The sequence below is a fragment of the Mycetomoellerius zeteki genome, unplaced genomic scaffold, assembly GCF_001594055.1.
Source record: "Mycetomoellerius zeteki isolate Tzet28-1 unplaced genomic scaffold, Tzet1.0 scaffold439, whole genome shotgun sequence".
NCBI lineage: Eukaryota > Metazoa > Arthropoda > Insecta > Hymenoptera > Formicidae > Mycetomoellerius > Mycetomoellerius zeteki.
This window is the reverse complement of record NW_017257434.1, coordinates 40,796-56,785: the sequence shown is the minus strand read 5'-3', so window position 1 is coordinate 56,785 and position 15,990 is coordinate 40,796. Positions and strand designations below refer to the sequence as shown.

The following is a 15,990-nucleotide window of genomic DNA, read 5'->3' as shown; positions in this document are numbered from 1 at the left end:
CTCCCACATTTCAGTTCGAAAGTGCGTTGTGTTCAAAATCATGTTTTAAATAATGACCGCTTTCAGTTGATAGTTTAGTTGTGCAAACGTTTTTTCGGAAAGTATCTAATTTGATATGTATCTTTTTAAACAATGCCTGACTACACTGCCAACGAAATTGTTGACATTCTACTTATTTTAGGAGAGTGTCGCAGACGATATCGTGCAGCAGCTAGATTGTACTTTATTTTGTCCATGATAAATTTGATAATAAATATAACGGACTTGATTATTAAAGGATTTCGAATTGTTTTTGAAATTTTTGTAATCATTATTGCAAAGTAGACTTTTTAGTCCTATACCTTTCTTTTACCTCATTCATCATTATGCTATCTGCCAGGACTGGCGAGTTATTTACATAAATGTGAAAATGTTTGGAGTGCGAACTTTATTTTGTGTGTGTGTCCAGTACTGTATATTTTATTTAATAGTATATATGTAACTGTTGATATAATTATAATAAATATTTACCATACATTACATATTTATTTCAATTGCAACAGAATGAATTTATAATATTCTATGAATATATTATATATGTATACTGAAAATAAAGAATGGGCCCCTTCATTCTCGTGAGAATGCAACCATATTTTCTTCGTTATAGTTTTCCACATTAGTGATACTAGTTTCCACCCAGAGGTACTAATGTAGATGCGTTTTTTTTTTAGTGGTTTTCCCAATAGGTCTATTCCACTAAAAAAAATTCTCAAATATATTAGTAATGAAGCAAAGAAAAAATATTCAAAATTTTAGTAATAGGAATGTCAATATTTTATTTGTGAATATAAAAATTATCATTAAAAACATTTTGTGAATGTTTCGCAAAAGTTTTCTCCTTAACATATTTTTTTCCAATAATAGAGTGCTTTAAGCAACACTGCTTTCGTTCACTTCGAGCATTTGTGTCGACTGTGTCTCCTAAAAGCAAAGCAACCATAGTGTCTTTTGTAGACATAATTTCTCTTATGAGGGTGTTCCCGGATTAAACCGCCTTAAAATATCTCTTGAACGAAGCGTTTGCGAGCATACGTGCAGAGGAAAATTTTTGTTTGTTTTGGGGTCCTAAATTCATATTTTAGATTTGGCGGTTAAGGGTCATTGTCACTAAGCTTCGATTAACTTAGTCGGCCTAGTAACTGTAGTGGTAATGAGGGAACAGGGATCACTAATTAAGCCGGTTACTTTGCGCTGTACGTTGGACCTCGAAATGACTGTCTGAACTGTGCTAGATCCGCCTTGTCCTTTTTAGCCCTGTCCTACTAGCGCCTCTCGTGACGACACACACAACCACTAACCCGAATGGCGTTTAGGACACGTTCACACAACACCCTTTCCCTTTTATTGAAGATTATCCTATTCTTACAATACTGCATTACACTACAAAGTCCTTATATAGAAAATTCGGTTTAATATTTCGCTTTGGTCTTTGATCCCGCATTCGTTCATCCGCCGAATCTAACTTATCTTCCTCTACATCTCGGTTCACCCTCTGTTCGTTCTCTCTCTACATCTTCTCTATTCGCATACATCGAGTCCTCCTCTATATATATTGCCCCGTGCTACTCCTTCCTTATCCTTATACGGCGCATGTATTAGATACCATCGATTACGGCGAATTGTACTACCATTTTCCGCTTTGACCATATAAGACTTCGGATTCTTATCAATCTTTACGACTTCCGCATAAACTCGCTTGTCAATGACCCATACTTTATCCCCTACTGTCAGGTCTGACAGCTTCTTTACTCTATGCCTTCTATTATAGTTTCTTTCTTGCTTATTCTTTTCCCTCTTTTCTAATTTTGAGAACTGCTTATGATTTACAAAAGTTCCTAACTTTGTGGGCAGCATGGGTACTAATGAGCGAATTTTCCTTGAAAACATTAATTCTGCTGGCGAATAGCCATTAACTAATGGCGTCGATCTATAAGACAAAAGTCCTCTATTAATATCTTTGCACTTCTTTAGTACACTTTTAGCTACCTTTACTCCTGCTTCTGCTTCATCGTTACTTTGCGAGTATTTGGGAGAACTTGTTATATGTGTGAATTCGTAATCTCTGGCGAATTGACCAAACTCTGTCGAAAACTGAGTTCCTGGATCAGTTCTTACAATTTGTGGTATTCCAAACCTCGCAAAGACTTTTTTACATTTCTTAATCACTGTTTTTTCATCTAACGTTTTTAAACTTAAAATTTCAAAGAACCTCGAATAATAATCCGTTATTATTACATACCATTTACCTTGACATTTAAACAGATCTATGGCAACTTTTTGCCATGGTCTCTCTGGAAAATTTTCTTTCATAAAAGACTCTTTGATATTTTTCCTTTGTTCAATACAGTTCTTACAGTTTTCCACTAACACTTTTAATTGGCTACTAATGCCTGGCCACCAAACCGACTGTTTTGCCAACTCTCTACATCTATTATAATACCGGCGTGACCATCATGCAATTTAGATAATACTTTCTATTGAAGATTCGGCGGTATAATCAGTCTCGAGTTGTATAATAATAAATCCTCGCACAAATGAAATATTTTCCTTAAGATTATAGTAAAACAGTAGCCCATCTTCTAACTTATTTTTATCTGGCCATTTCTCTGTGCAAAAAACTCTTAATCTCGAACACGCGTAATCTTTTTTTGGTTCGTCCTTTATTTTTTCTAATATGTTCTTCGAAGCCGGAGGACTACTAACTACAAAATTTACGTAGCCCTCTATCTCTTGGGGTAGCTCGTCTTTATAATACGACTCGCGAACGCTAACTGGATTTCTCGATAAACAATCTGCTAAAACTAATTGTTTGCCTGGTACGTAAACTACCTCATAATTATAGCGCATTAATCTTAATCTAATTCTTTGTAACCGCGGCGTTAAATCATCCAGCGATTTACTTTGTGAGATTTGTAACAACGGTTTGTGATCCGTTTCTAATGTTACATCAATTCCTGTTATAAAATCTTTGAAATACTCCGTAGCAAATGCTAGAGCTAATGCTTCCTTCTCTATTTGGCTATACCTTTTTTCAGCTTCTTTAAGCGTAGAGGACGCATATGCTACTACTTCGCGATTATTGTCTTTATTCATTTGCATCAATGCTGCGCCCAATCCATAACTAGACGCGTCTGCTTGTAATATTATTTTCTTAGTATAATCATAGTGTGCTAATACGAGGGGCACTACTTATATTTTGAGCCTTGGCAACATTGAGTGTTGTCAGGTGCCATTTAACGTTTCGGCTAGAAAGTTTGACATTTTTGACCATAACCTTCTTCAGAACGTTTTGTTATTTGAGCGCGATTTGTATTGTTTACAGTCACTTGAAAATTGTGTCTCAGCGAAAAAATGGAATTAACTCGTGAAAATTTTCGTGCAATGATTTATTACGACTCTCGACGTGGATTATCAAGACAGGAGTGCATCGTTCAACTTACTTCCACTTTTGGCGATAAAGCCCCATCCTTTGCCACTGTGAAACGCTGGTATAACGAATTTAATCGTGGTCGCCGTTCGCTCACCGACGAAAGTCGTGAAGGTCGTCCAAAATCAGTTGTTGTGCCAGAAAACATCGATGCTGTGCAAAAGTGAAGGATGCAAGATCGTCATGTGACATACTGTGAGATTGAGACAACCTTAGGCATTAGTTTCACCAGCATATATAAAATATTGCATGATCATTTAGCCGTGAAAAAGGTTTGTTCTCGTTGGATCCCACATAATCTGACAAAATCTCAAAAAGATGCTCGTGTCGATTGGTGCAAACAAGTGGTTCGAACGCATGCAAAAGTGTATAGATCATAAAGGAGAATATTTTGAAAAACAATAAAGTCATTTTCATGACAAATTACTGTTTTTTTATTATTAGGCTCAAAATATAAATAGTGCCCCTCGTATAGGAGCTGATTCTAATAAACCTTTTAATTCTTTAAACGCTCTTTCTTGTGGTTCTAACCATACGAACTGTACATTATCTTTTAATAAGGAATTTAGTGGCTCTAATACGTGCGATTTATTTGGCACAAACTTACTGACATAATTAACCGCCCCTAAGAATTGCATGAGCGATATTTTGTCTGTCGGAACTGGAAATTCCGTTATTGCCTTTAGCCGTTTTGGCAAAATACTTATGCCTTTTTCAGAGATTTCGTGTCCTAAGAATTCTACTCTACTCGCTCCAAAAATACATTTGTCCTTGTTTAGCATTATTCCCGCTTCTTGTAACTTACTTAGAACTACACGAAGTGTTTTGTCGTGCTCCTCCACTGTCGCACCGTGTATTATTACATCGTCTGTATGCACTTCTGCTCCCGGCACATCTCGCAACAATTCCGAATACCACTGTGTAAAATAATCTGGTGAACAGTTTACACCAAATGGCAGCCTAGTGAACATGTATCTCCCATACGGTATAATTACAGTTAAAGGCTGACTTTTCTAATTAGAAAAGGATTCCTTTTCTAATTTTATTTGATAAAATCCTGTTTTTACGTCTAGTTTTGAAAAGTTTCTAGAATTTTTTAAATTTGACAAAGTTACACTTATTTTCGGAATTGGAAAATGTGCTCTTTTCACGCTTTTATTTAATTGTGTAAAATCTCCGCAAATTCTTATTTGTTCGGTATCTTTTTTAGGAATTACTACAATTGGACTGCACCAATCTGTAGGAAAATCCACTGGTATTATAATGCCCTCTTTAACTAATTTATCTAACTCTAATTTGAGTTTTTTTAATAATGGTATTGGTACTGTACGCGGAACTGACTGAAAATATGGTTTGCATTCTTTTCTTAATTGAATCTTTAACTTTCTTTCGAATGCCCCCAAACCATTAAAAACCTTCGCAAATTCTGTATAAAGCTGCACCTACGATGCACTTTCTGATTGTAACGCGTTTATTTTGCTTATTAACCTGAATTTCTTTATTTCCGGTTGTCCTAATAAATTCCGTCTTAAACCGTTCAACACGTATACCTTTGCATCTACCGACGAGTGCCCTTTTTCTAACCTTAAACGTATACAGCCTGCAACCGATAATTTTCTACCATCGGGCCCTATAATAATCCTATCTGATTTACTCAGCTTACCTTTTAGCTTCTCCAGTATTAGATTAGTTGAAATACATGTAACGTCTGTGCCCGTGTCTATTAAAAATTCTACCTGTTGAGATAGCTCTCTCGCATACGCACACAACGAAAATTCTTTGCCGCTTCGAGCCGCTTCGCACCTCTCCGCGTATGGCACCTAGGAATATTGGAGACTTATTAGTGTCCTCGTCGCTCTCTTGTTCTTCGACTCTATGCACTTTCTTCGATCTGCACATCTTCTCCCAATGATGATCGATCTTCTGACACTTGTTGCATGTCGTCTTGAGTGCTGGACATTTCTTCCAATCTGCGTGCCTCGCTTTACCGCATCTTCCACAGCTCTCACCGTTCTTTTGCACTTTATCTCTGGCCTCATTCTGCCTTTGCTTGCTCTTCTTTTCTCTTTTATTTTTCTGTGAACGAGTTATTCTGTTCAGCTCACTCTGTTCTTTTCGTATCAATTGTCCTTCTTTCGATTGAGCTTCGGCTTGCCGCGCCATATTTAAAGCCTTTTCCAAAGTTAGCTCTGCCGTTAACTGAAGGCGCTCTGATGTGCGTGCGTCCCGCACACCTATAACGATTCGATCTCGAATCAATTCTTCTTTCAGCGCCCCATATTCGCAAGTTTCTGCTAGCGAATATAGCGCCGTAACAAATGAATCCACACTTTCACCCATCTGTTGCTTCCTCGAGTTAAATTTATAACGCTCAAAATAATGTTTTTCTTTGGCGCGAAGTACTCAGAAAATTTATCCATGACTGCTTTTAATGTTGCCGAACTACTCTCCGGCATTACCTGAGCTAGAATCTCCTTTGCCTTTTCTCCCATTGTATACAGCAGCAGGTCGATCTTCTCTCTCTCTGATCTTGTACCGAGCTTTGTAACCGATACATACCGATCGAAGCGTTTCAGCCATATCGACCAAGACTCGGACTTATCGAAGTTAAATTCTGATGGCGTTTGTACGCCTGGCGTCATTACGCTTGTTCCTTGCGTCTCGTCCGGCATTCTTTCCCTTTCCTATTGTCTTCTCTCCGTGTCCAGTAGAGCTGATTTCTCTCTTTCTTATATTCCAAATCACTTCTGACACCATGTAGTGGTAATGAGGGAACAGGGATCATTAATTAAGCCGGTTACTTTGCGCTGTACGTTGGGCCTCGAAATGACTGTCTGAACCTATGCTAGATCCGCCTTGTCCTTTTAGTGGTGTCTTTTGATGATATGATGTCTTTTGCAGACATGGTGTCTTTTGCAGACATGGTGTCTTTTGCAGACATGGGGTGCTTTCCAGCAAGGACATAGTCAGACATTGTGTTACACAGTGTCTGACTATGTCCTTGCTGGAAAACACCCATGGTGTCTTTTACAGATATGGTGTTTTTTTGAAGACATAGTGTCTTTTGCAGACATGGTGTCTTTTACAGACATGATGTCTTTTGTAGACATAATGTCTCTGATAAATATTATATAATATATAATATTTTTTCTAGACATAGTGTCTTTTGCAAACATGTCTTGTTTAGATATAGTATCTTTTGTACAAACATAATAAAGATAATTCCACTTGCATTTTTAAAGATAATACCACTTAAGATTCTTAATTTAACAAAGACAGTACCACTTGGACATTATTTTTTCATTTGGTGGAATTATTTGGTAGAATTTAACTTGATCTTTAGATCGAACCATATAATTAGTTTTTTCATGGTCCAAATATGATACGTATTAGAATTAAGTAAATAAATAAAGAAGACAGTTTCAATTATTAGGTATAACAGTTTCAATTATTAGATTTAATAAACGATACGTACATTAAAATTAACTGGATCATAAATATACTAAATAAACTAAATTTATTTCGATTGCAACAGAATAAATTTTTATTACTGTATGGATATACTGAAATAAATGTAAAAGTTATTTCCAAATTGATTTCGGAATACATCGACATTAGAGCCGTGAAAAATTCCAAAACATCTTGTTGTGTTCGTTCTTTGAAGCATTCTCCGACAAATCTTCTACCGCTAGAATGTAGCAACGCATATGCTCAGCGTACGCGCAGATGGCATCAGTCAATGCGTTCGATACTTTATTTTTCAATATTTGTTGCCTGATACGTTTCCTCGCAAACATAATTCTGTACATCATCAATGATATGAGGTATGGCCCATCGATAGTCGTGAATTTTCGCAGCCTTTATCTCGGACGAAATCTTTGATTTGTTGTGGCTGAGATTTGAACACAGATCTCAGTCGATTATGTTCTACAATGGCTCCCGAATTTGCTTTGCCGGATTGAAATTTATCAAATGCAGGCCTTCCAGTATACTCACTCGTGACAAACCTACATAGGCTTGATCATCACTGAACACACTCATTCCTAGATCCATCATAGCATTTTCACACGTAATTCCTTGACTTTCGTATATAGTTATTCCATAACTGAGAGGCAATCGAAATTATTTCTGATGTACCACCATTTTGTGGAAACAAATAACAAATATATATATTTTCGGTTCTTATTACGTAACTTTCTATAAGTTACAATTTACGCGCTACAGTTAGAAATTAAGTATTCATATAAGCTGTACGGTACTAAAAATTAACATAGAGCTGCAAAAAAAGATAGTGAGTAATCAATATCCATAGAGGGTCACATTAGCAAAATGCCATGCTATTGTTTAAATTTGTATGACTCAAAATATATATAAATAAAATGTTAAATAGCAAAGAGCACACTCAAAAATATATATAAAAATAAAAATGGACAGTTCACCTCCGATGACCTTGATCCTCCCACACATTACAAAGGTCATCACACCGAACAACTTTCGAAAGGTTTTAGCAGTAACCCATCACATGTGACGAAGTTTTCGAAAAAAATTAATACGACCTTGACTCACAATATCAAGGTCACGACCCTGAGTGACCATCGGACACTTTCAGCAGGCGAGGGTGAGAGAGGACGAAAGGGGGTGAGTGAGGACGAAAGAGAGTGTGATAAGGCGGAAAATAGAGGATTGGTGCGGGTGGGGGGTGGTGGTGGAAGAGCCATGGTGGGAGGGGGTGGAGTGGGTCGAAGTTGGGGGAGGTGTGAATGAAAGGTGAGAGACAAGAGAGGTGCATGTGACTGTGGACAGAGAAGAAGAAGACGTTACTTTATTTTTCATGAAAATCATCACTTTTCGACCGCTTATATGTCCAGAACGGCTTCACCGACTTTTATTTTTTTTTTTGCGCAAATTACTCGTGGCGATGCCGCCTTTCAGGATGTGTTGCGTGCGTTTCAAAATTTTTTTATATTTTAGTAGTTCTGTACCCCCCAAAAATGGACTTTGGTGGCTCGGGATAAGAGACTTGTAGTATCTTTCATTTTCATTTTCATTAATCCTAAAATAATTAGAATAGTTCCTGATATATGTATGTGTGTATGTGCATGCATACATGACATACTAGAGACATCACTATGATAACGCAGATACTGTAGAGACGTATTGGAGATATAGTGAAGACATACTCATACATTTCAGAATAACTACGGTATATCACTAGAAGCTCCCTGCGAAAGTCTACGGGATAAGAAATCGCGGACATAGTAGATTCTGAAGAAATACTCTGTACGTCACAGACGCATCTCGAATATCTTGACGACGTATTCAACATACGTTAGCGATATTGTTCTAATGTTGTTAGAACATAGATGGTTGTCTGGGATAGTATATTACATAAAGTCTTGTCTTTTAACTTTTGAGCACATATTAATCATAATAACCAATCCAGGATCACTACAATTATTCAATTTATGACTTTTACTTGTATTTTCGTAATTATACGATAATATTCCGACGATGATCAAAAATAGAATTTTAATTTTGAATTTTGCTTTTTCTCGCCATCCAATGATGAAATATTTAGTTAAAACTTACTTGACATTATTATGACGCAAAAGATGTATTAATTCCTATATACTTTTATTTGTAATGTTTAATTATTTTTATTGTGTACACTCGGCAGCAGAAAAGTTGCAACAATTTTTTTTTCGATGGATTTCGGAATATGGCTTGCTCACCGCGCGATTGGTTCTTATTTATGGATCTATTTAATTACATTCAATCGTTTTACAAGCAAAACTAAAGCACTAGGTATGTATAAGATATTCTCATCCGCCATCTTGGTTCCACTTGATTGATAGGTCTTTTTTATTTTTACGCGAAAATGCATCGATTCAGTGTATTTTTATCAAAATTTGAGGTGAGCGCGGGGCTCTTCTTAATTAACATTTATCTTTATCACTAATCGCACTATGACAATCAAGTAGAACCAAAATGGCGGATAGGAATACCTACATATCTAGTGCCTTAGCAAAACTAATAGCGTTTTCGGCCCGATCGGGTTTGCACCTGGGTTGGATTAATCTTTCCTGTTGCTTGACATTACACGCTCTACCAATAGAAGAGCACAAAACGCCATTAATCCAACCTAAGTTGGTGCAAACCCGGCTGTGCCGAAAACGCTATAAGTTCCAAAATCCATCAAAAAAAAGTGTCGCAACCTTTCTGCTGGCGAGTGTACAATCTGTGATATGACTTCATGTTTTTGATATAATGGGTGCATTCAGTACTACTACCGCTCACTGAGCGCTCAGTGAGCTCTTGCATCTGATTGGTATATTCCGTTAGAACTAAAAATATAGACCAAACAGATACAAGAGCTCTCTGAGCGCTCAGTGAGCGGTCGTGGTACTAAATGCATCCATTGTATCTTTCTTTCAAATATTTATTAAGGGGATCCTAATGCTGGATTCACACTGCATCCGGTTTTCATCGTATAACGCTCTGCATCCAATCAGAAAACAGGATTCCGATAATACGAAGCAAAATTCATTTAGGTTGAAGACTTAGTACAGTTCGAAATGGTCCTATGATTTTATTGATGAAAAACTAGTTTAATTTCTTAAAATCTAATAATTTCAATATACTCGTACAACAACTTCATAGTTTATTATACTTCATAATCTCACAAACTGTATTAATTTTCACATGTTCTTGCGTACCATCAAAATTACTGACGTTACACGTTTTGATTCTGACATCTTACCTTTCTTCATATACAATCGTTTTATTTATAACGGACGTTTTCTGCAATCTTCACCATAGACTGAAATATATTTTCTCTTCGTTTTAATCACATTCTCTGTGGGTACTCTATACCCTTTCTCGCTATCAACCGAAGAATTGGCTGGACCTGGACACTATTACACATTTTTTATTTTAATATGACGTGTAATATGACTAGATTGCTTTTTAACGTTTATAAGTGAAGGTGAGATATGATCCTTATAACTTGGTAGTTGACAACTAATTTTTATGTGGTAATTCAAATAATTATTGTGGTGGGTTAATTTATGACTAGGATGACTTAAGTTGAGTCGAAACGTCCCATGAATATAATATATTGTTGGTAAATTAATATATAAATAAATTTTTAAACACACACACACACACACACATCTTAATTTGGCTCGTTTAATTGACCTAGTATACTTCTATACAATTTGTATTGTGCATGTTACACGAGCGGAAATAATAATTTCTTATATTTCAAATTTTATATTATTGTTTAATTTTTTAATTGTATAGTTTAATAAAGTTTAGTTTAAATTGAAAGATCTAATAAACGTGCTCGTGTTTTTTGACCTTTCTTTTTACTAATTTTTACTCAGCAATTTCGAACTAGAAAATTTTATATATTTTAATATTTAATAAAAATTATTAATAATAAAGTTGACGTCCGTGAATTACTTACTAGAAATATAAGTTCCTAAAGATAAGCATATTAAAGAATAAAAACATTAATGTTAAGAATTTTAGAAAATTTATTAAGGTAAGTTTTTAATATAAAGAAAAGCTTGCTGTATACATAAACTATAAAGACTAGCGTAGAATTTTAATTATATACGTCGACATTACAGGCGAGCGGTTGCCCGATATGCAGCAGCGTGTCTCGGAGTACCGAGTTCAATCCACCTCTTCTTCATCAAATGGCAGCTCTACCCGCCCTCATCGGTGGTTATTGGCATAGCGAGAGATGCGAAAGCTCCGAGGGTGGTGTCTGGTCCAGACGTCAATTTCAGATACACTCGGGAGATAAATTGTGGGCCGGTCAATGGGATTATTACAATGATCCTCAATGTTCAACGTTTTTGTATGCGATAAATGCGGCTGGAAGTTACATCCAGCGAACTGGAAGGCAAAAACGTCACGAACAGGTCGGTCGAGAGACTTTTCTCGGCTACTATCTCAATGTCTCTACAAGGCTCTTGTTCAAAAGGAACGTTATCAATTCGCCAACTGTTCATCATACTGTACAAAGCATTATAGATCTCTGTCGAAACAAATTTTATCTCGCGAATGGGTCAAAAAACAAGAAATGGTCAGTCACGATAGATAAAAAGGTACAAGGAAGACAAGAAAGATCGCTGACTGATGATGTTCATCGACAGCTATTGCGCGACGAACAATCTATAGTTGAATCAAGATTCGCAACGATGCTACGAGGTCATCAGGCATACGATGAGACCACTACCAGAAAGCCTTTTCCCACCTGGAATACCCTCGCTGGTACTACGGAGCTAGATCTACACATTGCCGAGAGCATTTTGATTCCTGGGGACGCTAGGGTATCCACTCGTTGTAGTGCCGATCAGCGCGGGCTCGGCGTGCCGCTCATCACCTGGCCGAGAAATTGCGTACCTCACGCCATCGAAGCGCCCTCCACGTTGGGACTGCGGGCCAAACTGAGTATTAACTGGAACGGTCAGTACATCCTACTGTTGAGCTCGCGAGATGACAATATGTGGGAGGCTCCTCTGCGTCAATGCGCGCAGATTCCACCCTACAATTCTGTTCTGCGAGCGCATCTTCGGAGAAGCATCGGTTTTCGATTCGGACTGCTCTCTTCAGCATCGTCAAATCGACTCTCCGCTTGGTGTCTCTTATCGCGAATTTTACTGTACTCCATATATTATCTCGTACGACGGTGATATCCGAGTCATTACTTTCGCTAAGGAGCATTTGGATTCGGAATTTAAGAAAGAGATTTGAAGTAAAATACATATTCATAATACATGGAGTTTATAAACATTTAAAAATTTCCTTTTCACGTTTTCTTTTCTCTTGAAAAATTTCGTAGGATCATAAACTTGTACATGTGTACGTGTAAATATAGAATCGAAAGTCGAAGGCTCACAACAGTAGTTCCACGATAGAGTAATGCAATTAAATCAATTATTATCGCCTTTCGTTGCATGTCTCGAGCAAAAGTTTAAATCGATCGAAATTTTAAAAGAGCGCTATATAATAATATCTGTGAACAAAAGAATAGCCATGATTACGATGATTGTATCTTACGATGATTGTAACTTGGAGTTTACACTATATATGCTACTCTGTATTAAAATTAAGATGCACATTTGCGATCACAGCTGAAATTTAATAAACTTACGTCACTACGTTGACAATTCGTACAACAGCTAGTTAGATCCTTCCAATCCTTCGCCGATCCTAATTCAATCCTGTCGGGTTTAATAAATCTGATGTAATGATTGTGAGTTCATCACTCTCGTTTTCTCATACGTCTCTACTTTTCGTTTATTTCAATCAATTACTCCAAAATCATTAATCAAGATACTAAATAGTAAATATCAGTTTCATCATTAAAGCCCGTACTTACGTTATCGTATGTGTACTAGGATTGTAAATTAATCTCTCACGGTCGAATTATGACATATATATGACGGCATATTTGCAAGTCAGCAATGCCAGATTGCGTTTGTTCCTCGTTTCTTACACCAGACGAAACAGAGACCAGGGGTGACGGACGCAAAGAACGGGAAGCACACTATATGTATCGCGTATCGCATTATCCGTTCGGTATTCGTAGGAAAAGGATCGATTCGTTGATTCATTCTCAAGAGACGAGACGAGGAAAAAGCAATGGAGAATCCCTTCACCACTGGTATCACGTTTAGCCAAGAAGCGGAGAATTTGGATCGTTTCACATTCGGATGGTTCGATTACACACTCTTTAGTCTGCTGTTGCTCGTCAGCGTTCTTATCGGCGTGTACTTTGGCTTCTTCAGCAAACAAGACAGTACAACGGAATATTTCCTGGGTGGTAAACGGATGGGATGCTTTCCTGTTGCAATGAGCATCATCGCTAGGTCAGTGACTCCTCGCTTCCTTTTGACAAACAAGAGGATTGAAGGAACTTGACGGAACGCCATTTTATGCCAGAGATCTGAGAGATACCAAAATATCTCGCACAACCAATTTCCCGTCATTTTCTTTTAATTTACACATTTTTCTAGATATTTCACTATACAAAGAAATATCTAGAAAAAAATGTGCTCTGTGTGTGTGTGTGTGTGCCGTGTGTGTGCGTGTGTGTGTGTGTGTGTGCGTGTGTGTGCGTGTGTGTGTGCGTGTGTGTGTGTGTGTGTGTGTGTGTGTGTGTGTGTGTGTTGTGTGTGTGTGTATATATATATATATATACCTGTTTAGCCACATCTCGGGTATCAGCTTGCTGGGCATCCCCACAGAAGTTTTTCATCACGGAACTCAGTATGCCGCGTGCGTCTTCACTTCAATTTTCACTGCCGTGATTACCTCTTATATTTTCCTGCCGGTGTTCTACAAGTTGCAACTAACCAGTACTTTTGAATATCTGGAAGTGCGGTTCACAAGGCCAGTCAGAATTCTTTCTTCAGTGATGTTCACTATCTCCCTCTTCACGTACTTGCCCATTGTCGTCTATGTACCTGCCCTCGCCTTCGCGCAAGTCAGCAATTTGAGCGTTCACGCAATAACACCGATACTCTGTATTGTGTGCATCATTTATACCAGCATTGTAAGTGCGTGAATGATGAAGCAATTTTATGTCTCTGGATACGTTAATGTCTCTGAAATTATAATAACAAGAATTGTTTTGCCATATTTAAATAATAAATCAATGTTGTATAAGAATGGGACAAAAACGTAAGCTATAATATACAGCCAAGTGCAAAAGTATTAGGCACTTACAATTTTCTCGCTTATTTCTCGCTACAATTTTACGCTTTAAGATGCGTAGTCGAAAATCTCTCTGAGAGATTTTTTTTCACCGCGATATTTAACTTTTCATAAAATGCGAAAAAATTGTAAGTGCTTTTGCACATGGCTGTATATATGTATATAAATGTCAAGATAGTTTTAGAGTGGAATGAAAGGAGATTTTATAATTCGAGTCATTTATTCTTAATCAGCAAAAATTTGGGGATTTTACACGTATTATATTTAATATACATATATGCAGGGTATTTGATAATGACCGCATAATCTCTCGTGGATAGATAGAGCGGAGATTAAACTAAATCGAAATCTGTCCTCTGTCGATTTTGCAATTTTCGCAATATTTAACAAGATATTAATTTTTAAATATTAGAATATGCAGAATAAGCAGATAAAATCGACGCACAAGACAACTTTAAGATATTTTTCAAAGTTCTTTATAAAATATCTTAAAGATGTTTCATCCTAAAGTGAAGCCTAAACTCCAAGGTCACCAGCTGTTTTTCCAGCGCATCGACATATCTTTATATACTACCACATCAATATCTCACGCAACTATAATACACGCAGTCGCACGTTTGCGTCAATTTTCGTATAACAAATTCGTCGCGATAAAGTGTCTAAGTCTAATTCCAAGAATTTGACGTTGTTTGTTCATGCAAGCTACGTGTCTGTGAATTTCGTAAGTAATAGATTGCAAAGCTTTTATATCAAGCAAATGTTAGAATATTGACAGCTTTAACGCCATATCCCATACAGCACCGAAAGTTTTCAGAAATATCTCAGAAATATTTCAAATGAAAAGTGAAACATTTCATAAAAATTGCGAAATATGTCTGCAACATTTTTGAGACAGCTCTGGAATAGCAAAATGTTCGCAATTCTTGAACATGCAACCTTGATGAAATGTTACAGAAAGAATCTGTAATCTTTTTAAAATATTACCAAAAAGTTTTCAGCTATTTTTAGTACTTCAAAAATAATATTTAAATACATACTTGATTGATACTTAAATAATATTATATTTATTATGTCGACATAATAAATTTAAATATTATTTAAGTATCAATTAAACGTATATTTAAATATCATTTTTGAAGTACTTAAAATTTATTAAGAATTTTGTAATCTGTTTACAGATTACAAACTTATTAAAATAAACTTAAAGTATTTCTCAAAAATGGTAATTATATCGCCAACTACACTACGCGCATAAATTAAAGCATCACCTCACACCTTCGAAAAATGGGTAAACTTCAAAGAAGTGTAACTTCTACAAAAATGGTCAAAATGAGATTTTAAAAAAAGCATTTTGTAGCTTGAAATCTCTACTTTTCAAATCTGTATAATGAAATAACGATTCGGCTGATTTTTACGGAACTACATGATTATAAAGGAAGATCCGTAAAATATCAAAATTTTTTGTAAACTTTGCACAGTTTCATGCCGTGAATGAGAAGTCGGGCACAAATACAATTCACAGCTTTCGAAAGCATGATCCTTTATCTTCAATTTAATTTTTTTTTTACCTCTGTACGATTTTTTTTACCGAGTTATTCAACATTGAAGTAAAAATGGTCCCTTTGACTTTGACTGCTCATAAAAGACGAACGGAGTGACGTACAGCATTTTTTAAACAAGCAAAAAAAAGTTCAAAGTTTTCTCTTTAAGATGCTTTTATCAATTTTTAGACACACATAAGCCTTTTATGTAAAAACTTAAGTGAAAGGTAAAGTTGAAAACCGAGGCAATTA

At 36.4% G+C, this 15,990-nt stretch overlaps 1 protein-coding gene and 1 pseudogene across 1 annotated transcript in view; both read left to right on the top strand.

Moving 5' to 3' along the window:
* The window catches only part of LOC108726819 (uncharacterized), a 31,861-nt gene extending 19,610 nt beyond the window's left edge, over positions 1-12,251 (top strand). The window contains exon 5 of the mRNA XM_018454588.1: positions 11,101-12,251. Coding sequence (XP_018310090.1) covers positions 11,101-12,171 — 1,071 coding nt within the window. The 3' untranslated portion in view covers positions 12,172-12,251. The remainder of the gene's footprint in view (positions 1-11,100) is intronic.
* Positions 12,252-12,894: 643 nt separating this feature from the next.
* LOC108726815 (sodium-coupled monocarboxylate transporter 1-like) overlaps positions 12,895-15,990 on the top strand; it is an 11,216-nt pseudogene continuing 8,120 nt past the window's right edge.